This window comes from Falco peregrinus, chromosome 8 (assembly GCF_023634155.1).
Source record: "Falco peregrinus isolate bFalPer1 chromosome 8, bFalPer1.pri, whole genome shotgun sequence".
Classification (NCBI taxonomy): domain Eukaryota; kingdom Metazoa; phylum Chordata; class Aves; order Falconiformes; family Falconidae; genus Falco; species Falco peregrinus.
The window spans coordinates 22,965,725-22,976,484 of NC_073728.1; the positions used below are offsets into that span (position 1 = coordinate 22,965,725).

At 36.5% G+C, this 10,760-nt stretch overlaps 1 protein-coding gene across 1 annotated transcript in view; it reads left to right on the forward strand.

Moving 5' to 3' along the window:
- Nucleotides 1-10,760, forward strand: part of LOC101919649 (sodium channel protein type 2 subunit alpha-like) — a 78,060-nt gene that overhangs the window by 16,926 nt on the left and 50,374 nt on the right. The window contains exon 2 of the mRNA XM_027782709.2: nucleotides 9,839-10,154. Coding sequence (XP_027638510.2) covers nucleotides 9,882-10,154 — 273 coding nt within the window. The 5' untranslated portion in view covers nucleotides 9,839-9,881. The remainder of the gene's footprint in view (nucleotides 1-9,838; nucleotides 10,155-10,760) is intronic.

Consider the following 10,760-nt stretch of genomic DNA (forward strand, 5'->3'; position numbering starts at 1 on the left):
TACTCTAAGGTTGACGGATGCCTAGAGATTTCTGATGCTCAGGTTTTTTCATTTTTTGGGAAGACCCTCTGACTTGTTAATGCTTCAGTCCATTGCCTTTATTCACAGCCCTAAATTTTGGGAGATTTAACTGATACTTTCTCCTGTAATGTAGTGCTGGATGTAGGAATGGTAGAGTAGCTGTGGTTTGTTGTTTGGTTTGGTGTGTTTTTTTCTTTTGGTTTTCATTTTACAAAACAATAGTGAAAAAGATGTCTGACCACACTACAGTTTACCACAAGCTTAAAACTATCTTAGATTTTGGATGCAAACATGAGAATATTTAACACAGAGAAGTGTCATGGCTGTGGTTTTGCATTGAGACTTTTTGCAACAAAATGCAGATGTTACGCCAAATGTTATGTATCTTGTCTGCATGTGCATTTTATTTTGTAGGAAGTTTGCATTTTATGCATGGAAAAATGCCTCTGCTTTTCATTTAACATGTCCTTGAAACACATAACTTAATACGTTAAAATTACATTATCCTCATTTATATGCAACTGTAATACAAAGCAAATTCACCTCTTGGTAAAGCTGTCATTCTCCCATTAATTCAGAAATGAAATGTTGCTTGCTGTCTCCAAGTTTGTAATTTCCAAATTCAGTTTCTTTATTAATGTTTCCTCTTGATAAGAAAGACTGTGTGGGAGACCTTAACCATTTTGAAAAAAAAACCCCTCAATTATGTTTTATCTCCTTCATATGTTAATGGAAATTGAGAGTGGCTTTGGAAAAAACTCATTTAACACTAGTCATGTAACATAATGCTGTATACAATTATGTTTATTCTTCTGCTGTGCGTAAAAGCAGAGTAGCTGAGCGCCTTCCAATAAATGGTCCATTATGCAAGAAGGATCAGCATCATCAGTTTTGGGTATTATTTTTAAATCTTTCATTATCATATATATGCTAAATAAGAATCCTTAAGAACTTCAGACCAAATTCTGGGTCTTAAATTTGTTGTTATGTACTTCCGGATAATAAATGATCTTGTGAACTTGAAAGAAACGTTTTTCCTATTTCTAAAGTGCAGTTCCTCGATTTCCTTGTACATATAGGTGAATATTAAGCTCTTACTCTGTGTATGAGTCCTGCTAAGGGCTGCACAGCTTTGTCAGGATCCCATCTGAAAAAAAAAAAACCAACCCCCAAACTAATTTTTATTTACTTCTATTTCACACACACAAAAAAAGAGTATTGCTTGAAAAATATTCTTTTCAAGCAAAAATATTTTGGTTTTTTTTACTCATTGTAAAAATTGCATTATGCAATAAAACGTGAAGTGCCAGATGTGCTGATGATAATGCCATGACTGCAATCTGTAAGAATTTCATAAATGTCTGGATTTTTTGTAGGGAGAACATTTTAAAGCAAGACTTCTGCCTATTGTGGCAATTCTTTTCTTCACAATTTCATTTCAGGGATATGTGCTTTTCTTTTTCAGCTGGCATTTGTTCAGCAAAGCTGAAATCTGAGCCAGAGAGCTTCTGAAAAATTAATCTATAAGTACTGTAGTACTTTCTTCTTTTCTGAAAGTGTTTATTGACTTCTTGGAATCACTGCAGCAAATCAGTAGTGTAAGAGAAATCTAACTCTGTAAAGTAACTTGCAATGTTGTCATTTCCATTCTTGTTTTTCTTGTACTTTTGAGGTCTTATTCTGTGAGGCCAGATTATGTAGTTCTGAAAAAAAAATATATATATTTGTCAGTGTTTTGTCTTTCTTTAAACATTTTTATTTCTTCCTTTAAATTTGAATGCTTAAGGAAACGGGCACCCTTCTGGAGAACTGTTTTCAGTTTCTTTTTAAACATCCTACTAAACCTGCCTTCTCTAAAATTTTCTCTGTTTCACAAGAATAAAAGTACTTTTTCACTAACTTCTCTTGGTACAAAAGCTTTAGAGGGTTTAAATGATATAGGATCAAGTATATGATTTCTGGATAAAATACATTTTGGGTTTTTGTTTGTGGAATCTGGCAGTTACGTCCTAAAGAGTTCCTATAGCTAAAGTGAGTAAATGTATTCAGATTTGTAACTAAGCACAATTATTGGGTAGTAAGTACTTTGTGCGAAGGAAATAAATTTATCCTGTATGATAACTGCCCTTCTTTCATACTCTTTCAGCTACTGAATACAAGGAAACGAAACACTGCAAATACCGTGATTATTTGAAACTCCATATAAAAGAGTATTGTTTCATAGCTTAATCTCTAAGCAGCTACAATAGTTACAATGTGGTAGCTGTGGAGATAGTTTTTATCTTTTAAGCATCAAAACAAGGAGTTAAATCTGCAGGTAGAAATAGTATTTAAAAGCTTTAATGTTGTCTTTGCTACGAATTTATGTAGAAAAATTGTCGATCTTATAATCATAAAGGTCATCGTGTAATTAACTTGATGTCATCATCTCTGGTGTCATAAAAGACAAGTGTTTTGGAGTAAGGGTCACTCAGCACACATTATCAGCACTTTGTGTTGGAAACTGCCTGAAGTCTTGTCATAAACTGGCTTAATGACATATAAATACAGCATCAAATTGAAGGAGGAATCTGGAGAAGTGAGGAGAAAAAGAACCCAACACACTGATAATGAAACCTTGGAAGACTGAACACCAGGATTTACAAAAGCAAATCAGTCCCATCAAGTGACATAAACACAAAAAAAGTAAAAATAAGTTTCAGTGACTGATATAATTTCTTTGCCTCAAAGAAAAGGTTCACTGAATTAATATCACTAGATGAATATTTAAGAGATGAGCATTTTTTCAGGAAATACATGAAAGTGGAAGCACCAGTGTCTGATGGGCTATTGAAGTGAAGAATAGTCTTAGTGTAGGAGCAAATCTGATATAAACTTGTCTTCAGATTGTAAAAGAAATTAACGGTTAAAGGAAACTTTAAATTAAGATTATTATCCAGGGACTTGTCCACGTGACTTATGCAGACCTAACTAGAAGTAGGATCTTGAAATTTTGAGATGCATTTCTGTGGTCTGGAAAAATGTCATAGTAGCCAGTCATGTGAATGACAGAAATATCATACTTGCTAGAATAAAAATGTGCACATCACATTTCTGAAAATATAGAACATATTTTTCACTGGTTTCCATTGCATTGCCAGCAATAAAAAAAATTCAGTTTTGTATTTGCTATGTTTTGGCTCTGTTCCAGATTTTCTGTTTGATATATCTGTGATTGGATTGCTTGTTTGTGAGGACTGAATTTCCTGGATCTGCACTTGATGAATACATTTTCTGGTATAAAGGAAAGAGGCAGATAAGTTTGCCTAAGTGGTTGCAGATTCTGTAAATGGACTTGTATTGGAGGATTGTCTTTTTTAAGTTCAACTGTAACATTCTCTACCTTTTAAATAATTTTCTTTCATTTAATATTTTTCAAATATCTTCTGAGTATTACTATAAATTCACACACTGAAATCAGAGGTTACTGAACTGAAAACAACTACTTGGGAATAATTTTGGACAAAATATAGGTCATGTAGAGCGAGTTGCATATAAGAAGTTTAATCCCTAGAACCAAACAGAAATTCGTCAGTCTTCCGCAGGCATTTGTTTTAGTCTTTAAAATTATTTTCATGAGCAAGCCATAGAGCAAGAAGCAAATTATAAGTGAAGGACATGGCAAAATATTTTGTTAAAAATTAGTTGTCCCTCTTAGTGTTATTGTATTGCCACAGTCTCTTGCCGAGAAGCATCAGGGGTGAAATGTACCATAAGTCTAATTTATTCAGGCTCAGAGCAATCAATAATTCAGAAATGTTTTAGTTCTTATTGATGTTTAGCATTGTAAGTGGACAAACAGTGTATGTGCTGTTAGCATCTACACAGGAAATCGAGAGGAGAAGGACAAATACTAGATTTTTAACTGTTGATTAGAACAGATGCTTTTTAGATTAACCCATTTTTGTAACAACTCTCTGGATTTGTATTATAGCTGCTTCATGTTCTGCAAACAATCGCAGAATAGTAATATTGAAGTAACAGGGATAAAGCCAGCTCATTTTCTGTAGAAACTGTAAGTCTGAAGGTTGCCTCATTGAATATGACAATATACTAGTTAATAATATGTCTTAATTTATATAGTAAAATTAATTATCCCTGAAAAAAGGCCATGTGCTTTTATATAAACACATTGTAAAAAAAGAGCATAGCAAAGAAAATGTATGTAGATTTGCTTGTGACTCATCAAACTCAATTTGCCGAACTGAATCTCAATGTACATCTTCACCTGACTGTCACAGTAGTAACTTCTTTTTAATTTATTTTTACACATGAGACTTATATGGTTATTGGAACTTAGCAATTTCACCTGGCTTCTTTAGGGTGCTGAAAACTTTATTCAAGTTATTCAGGTAGCACTATGAAATGTACTATGAAATAGTACAGAGAACACTGAAAATAATATTTTAAAAATTCATCAGTATCTTATAGAATATAGAGTAGTAAGAGCAGATGTGTTGTTTCTGACTCTGAAAAATATGAAGATGGATAGACTATAACCTCTTTATTGAGGGTGGTTTGTTTTATGGTTTAGGTCTAACCCTGACCATTACTTTTTTTTTTTAAATGTTAAAATAAGCATTTTGTACATTCCTATAGAAAATGCAAACAATACTTTCATGACTTTCTTTTTTAGCCAGTGGATTCAAGCTCAAAACCTTGAATTTCTACCTGTAAAATAATACAGGATTAGATTTAATACAACTTCATGAAGAATATATTGGAGCTGCAATCTCTTTACATGTCAAGCCTAGAAAATGGAGTAATAAAAGAGATGTACTGTTTCTAAAATAACAAAAATATGACTCTTTGATATTTTGAAATACCTTTTTAATATGTATAAAAATGTAGAAAATTTTTATTACTCATTCAACCATATTCCATAAGAGTATATTAGTGTTTACTTTAGTATCATGTTGCTGTTGGCTCATTCCTGGACCAAGGAATTTCCTTGTAGTGCTGTGCTACTAGGTAGTCAGTGATACGCAGCAGTTGTCTGTAATCTTTCATCTGTAACTTGCTTTTTCTGTTCTATTTGATGGAGAGAGTCTCCATTCAGGCTTATATGCACAATACAGCCATGCTGGATTAGAAGCTTATTTCTTAATAGCAAGCTGAGAAAGGAGGGTATATGTGATGGGTTTTGGGTTTTAGTGTCGGTGGATTATTTTGTGTGTGTGTGTGTGTGTGTATAAGCTTGCAGAAGGACCTTTGTGGGATTTTCGGAGCGGAAGGGTGTCAGTCTGTTTCTTCAGGATTCTTTCTCGTTTTCTGATTCGATTTGTTATTACCTCTTAGTTCATAATACAGAAGCTATCAGGATTGTGGAAAAGATAGGGAGAAAGTCTCAGTCATTAAACCAATCCATCTGTCTTCATAATATTTTTTTTTTCCACTCAGTTTCTTTCTTGGATAAACTGATTTCCATGTCATAATGATATAAGTGGCATCAGTTTGCTCCGCAATGCTGCAGAGTTTGTATATTTGCAGTACTTCAGAAATGTCATGACAAGGAAATATGGTCACTGAACTGTAACTCAGGATGTGTTTAATAGGTGTGAGTTTTTTTGCAAGCATGGGTTGTGATTAGACTGCTAGGGTAAATCATTAACAGAAGAGACTCCTGTTACGTATTGCAAAAGAACTTTTTTCTGGTTTATGTTAACACCGAGATATGTGCGGCAGTCATTGGATATGGTGTCTCTAGAGAGAAATACTGGAGTTCATCTCAGCCCTAAGGATACCACTTAAGCCTTGCTGAATAAGCCAGTGGAATATGAACATGCAAGTGGAAAGATTGTTTTTCATTCTGATAACATCTGTAACAACTCGGAAAAACTGCTGTAAGGCTGTAGTGGTATTTGATAAAATGGACAGTCATGTACTTTTAGTTTTATGTGTTATAGACTTCTAAAGAGTAAATTTAGCCTAAATGCATAGACGGACATAACAGTGACATTTTTCAAGAACATGTTTGCTAACAAATAGTTACTGCAGGCATCATATTCATTTTCTCTTACATTGCTAAATTTGACTAGAAAACTGTTTTTAAAGTTTTATAAAGTATTTTTCCAGGTAATGAGAACATCCTCTGAAGGATTAGCTGAATGTTATAATTTGTCTTACTCTCTGAAAGTGTATCCCCTTTCTTTTTGTTGACATGTTTGTTTCTGCCCATTTTGTTTCTGAAGATAGTCATCAAAACACAAAGTTATGTTTTTTCTTAGACTGCCAAGCATGCCCCTACTTGTTTGTAGGTATGGTGGACTGGTCAGTGTTGTGCAGATGTGCCAAATAACCCTGTATTCTATTTAGCCCATAAAGGGCAGCATGACTGTAACAAGACAGCACCATGCGTACAGCTCCTGTTTTATTTGGATTTAAGGTAGAGGTTGTTCTAATGGCTGAAAGTCTTGCTCGCTTGTCTCTTCAGGCTCTAAAAGAGTTTGTGCAACCATCTAACTGTTTTAGATAATAACTAAATGTGTGTAGACTGATTACATATAGCTGCATATCTATTAATTGTAGTTTGCATCACTCAATACAGAGAAGATGAAGTCCTCGGAATCTGTTACAACACATACAGTATTTGTTAATATACCATATAGGACTATTTTTGGGGGGAAAACCTGTTATTTAATGCTGCTGGCACCTTAGTGTAGGAAAAAGCCCCTGCTAATAAGAACTTTCCTTGACTAAAAAAAAAAAAAAAAAGATAGACATGGCTGCTCGCGCTAGGGAAACCCTTGTGAATTTTCAGCTTACAAATAAAGAAGCAGATAATAAACATGCCCACATACCTGTTGTTTCTAGAAAACAGAGTTGTAAGCTAAATAGATGACCTAAGTACTGAAAGTATTATTTGGTACCCTTACTTTAGCCCTTAGGTAAAAATGAAGTTTATGGAACAGGATCCTGGTGTCCTTCCTTGTAAGACAGATCTGCCTTCCTTTTTGCTGGTGCGCGTTCCCTGGGTATTTAGAGCCACAGATATCATCCAGCTTTTGAATTAAATTTTACCTTTTGAGACTCAGCTGGTTCTCAGTCCAAGTGTGGCTGGGCAGATCTTCAGGCTCATTGGTGCTATGGATCTGAGTAGGGTTCACTGGAGAAGCATAAACAGCAATCAAATCTTTCATTTTAGAATGGTGAATCACTTAAAGATTGCACAGATGAAATTATTAATTTTTTAATGAATAAGGGAAGACTTGGCATTTTCAGGCTTTCTGTTCCAGAGAAAAAATATTTTTGTGTTTTCCTAAAGTGCTTTGTGGCTGACACGTAAAATGTCTGATTTCTATAGCTATTTATTAGGAAATTTCTCATCTCTTCACTAGCCTGTGCAAAGACCCGTTCTTTGTGTCTTTTATTGTGGTAAAGAGTTATTTGCTAAGCACTCAGAAGCTGTTAGCTCAACTGAAGAAGCAGGGATTTGATGTCTGTGCATACACTTAGCTGGCTAGTTTTGAGGAAGAGATGGCTTGTGTAACGTTAGGTTTTGCATCCATGAGAACTTTGTTTCTGCTGGAAAATTGTTGAAAAACAGGAAATTTCCTCAACTAACACTGAATTGACCTAAAAGTTTCCATAGAAGAGACAGATTTCTGGGACTCATGGTGTCATGTATTAATTGACTTTGGAGCTGTTCCACTTCATCAAAAAGTACATTATCATTTTTTTTTCCCTCCCAGCACACCCCTACTATTAAGCTCGCTCACACTGTGATCAGACAAAAAAGGTACGTCTTTAGCCAGGTCTCATCTCCTGGGTGGAGCAGGCTGTCAGTGACATTTGTGGTGACAGAAGCCTATAGCAAATGGAGCAACTCATGTAAATCTCCTTCAAGGTTTTTCCTTTTGGGAATTAGGCCTCACAACACCCTGACCAGTGCTCATGATATTTCTGTACTGGGTGCCTGCGGCACCACCCGTCCCGCTGAGGGGCTGCAGGGGCCTCTGCGAGGTGCAGCTGCGGCTGCCCTGCGCTGGGCACAGCTGAGCCCCTCAGCCATGGTGGTAGCGCCTGTGGGGAAAACACATCCAGAAAGGGGCAAAGCAGCACAGGCCAGTGTGAGGAAAGAAGTGTGAGAAACGTCTCTGTGAACACCAAGGTCAGGGAAGAAGGAGGGGCTCCAGGCGCTGGAGCAGAGATTCCTTGAGGTCGTGGTGAAGCAGGTATTTCCCTGCAGCCCATGGAAGGACGTGCCAGAACAGACACTTGCACTGTGGCCTGTGGAGGACACCATGCTGGAGCAGGTGGATGTTCTTTGAAGGAACCCCGTGGCATGGGGAGGGCCCATGCTGGAGCAGTCTTACCCTGCAGCCTGTGGGAAGGACCCATGCTGGAGCAGGGGAAGACATGAGGAGGAGGGAATGGCACAGAGGAACTGACCCCAGCCCATATTCCCCGTCCTCCTGGTGCCACTTGGGCGGGGAGGATGTATAGGAGTTGAAAATGGAGTGAAGTTGACTGGAAAAAAGAGGCAAGGTGGGGGAAAGTTGTTTTAGGTTTTTGTCCTTGTTTCTCACCTTCCAGATCTATTTTAATTGGCAATAAATTATTCTTCCCCAAGTTGAATATGTTTTGCCCATAGTGGTATTGGGTAAGTGATCTCCCTGTCTTTATCTCAAGGAGTGTGCTTTGTCATTTTGTTCTCCCCTCCCGACTTCCTTTTGTGGGGCAGAAGTGAGAGGGCAGCGGGCTGGGGGGCTGGCAGCCAGCCCAGCTCAGCCCCCCACAATGCTGGGCTGACAAAGCCTATGGCGCTTGCTAGTGTCAGCAAGCAGGACTGGGTTCCATTTTGTCTGTTCATAAAACTGTTTTTTTTCTGAAGATACTGCGCCCATGAGTGTTAACTGTACTCCCACTGTAAGAAGTAGAAACCTAGAAAGAAGTGATCTGTTATTGTTTGTTGTAATTGAATAAATTTATTCCTTTTAGATCTTTTGAAAGTATATTTGGCCTCAGAGAGAGTACTGTGACTTTGGGGAGAGTATGCTGTGGTTTTTGTATAAATCTAAACCCCTTCACCCACTGTAAGTTTCTTAGTTATGGAGCACAGCACCACCAAAGTTAAAATTAAAAATCACGAAGATGCAAGTCAGGAAACTCAAAAAGCAACAGACTAAAATTCAGCCCAATTGCTTTCTGCTTGTGCCTATGGCTTTAAATATAGAATGTGTTTATGTAGTACCTGTCTAATAGTATAATATTAATGTTAATTTAGTGTAACATAGTGTAAGCCACCAGATGGAGTAGTGTTGCCATCAGAAATGAAAGAGTAATAGAAAGGGCGTGGTTTTTTCTTCTACTTTTGTAAGTTGCAGGGTTTTTTAGGTACTGTGCCAACTTGATGTATAAATCCGTATGTTAGAAGTTGTAACCATTGATTGCAGTACATAGCCGTGTTTAACACATTTCTTACTTTATCACAATAAGGTGTCTTTTAATGTTTAGGCTAGGGAATAGTGAATTATTTTTTTTTTCCTTTTTTTCTTGTTGTGAGGTTTGTATTAACCTGAGTTAAGAAACTATGCAAATTTTGATTTTTTTTGTTCCTTTCACTTTTTTCTTTACCTCATAACTTGTATCTGTTTGATATGTTGTTACTGGTAGCTAATTTTCTATCAAGTATCTGACAATTAATGCAAATACTTCTTGCTACAATGCTTTAGAATTAGAAAAGGGACAGATGATGACTTACCAAAAGCTTTTATTTGAGGGTTTTTGTTGCTGTTGCCCTCTATTATCTGTTTCTTTTTTTCTCATGTTCTCCTAGGATCTTCTTGCACAAGAGCATTTAGAGTCTGCAGAATGAAAAGATGGCACAGGCAATGCTGGTACCACCAGGATGTGACAGCTTCTTCTATTTCACCAAAGAATCTCTTGCAGCTATTGAAAAACGTATTGCTGATGAAGCATCTCATTGTGACAAAGACGAGCATAAAGATGATGGTGGTCATGAAGAAGATCACCCAAAGCCAAGGAATGACTTAGAGGCAGGAAAGACACTGCCATTTATTTATGGTGATATTCCTCCGGGAATGGTCTCTGAGCCCCTGGAGGACCTGGATCCATACTATATCAATAAAAAAGTAAGTGGTTTATATTGAGTGTATTTAGAACACCCCTGTTGAACTATAAAGTGATAAATGCTCTGGTGTGGAGGTAGTCAGAAGCCATGGTAGAAAGTATTACACAGTATGTGATGACATGTTAATTATTTTGAATACACTATAAATAAGGCTGTAACTCTTCTGCTTAAGTTGCTTTTTTAAAAAAAGAGCTTTTAATGTCTAAGATTTCCTTATGATCTTATTTTGAGTTAGTGGATTTTGCATTAGAAGTCTTTTAATTGCTTCAAATCTCATTGAATACAGAAGCATTTGGAAACTTCCTCTCTGACTGGCTACTCTGTTCCTGGGGTCTCCAGGAAATACAGACAATACCTGAGATCTAGTTTAGTAGGGTGCTCTTTGGACAAAGTGCTCATTCAGTCATATGCTGAAACAATCAACTGTCGAATAGTCCTTGAAATCTCATGGAAATACCTGTTTTACAAAAAATTAAATGTTAAACTGTGTTTGACTAGGGAGGGACATAATTAAAAAAAGAAAATATTATTATCACATATTGCCAACTTAATGTGATGTGGTTTCAGTGTACTGGTAACAGCTTGTCACTTACAGATGTGAGTTCTT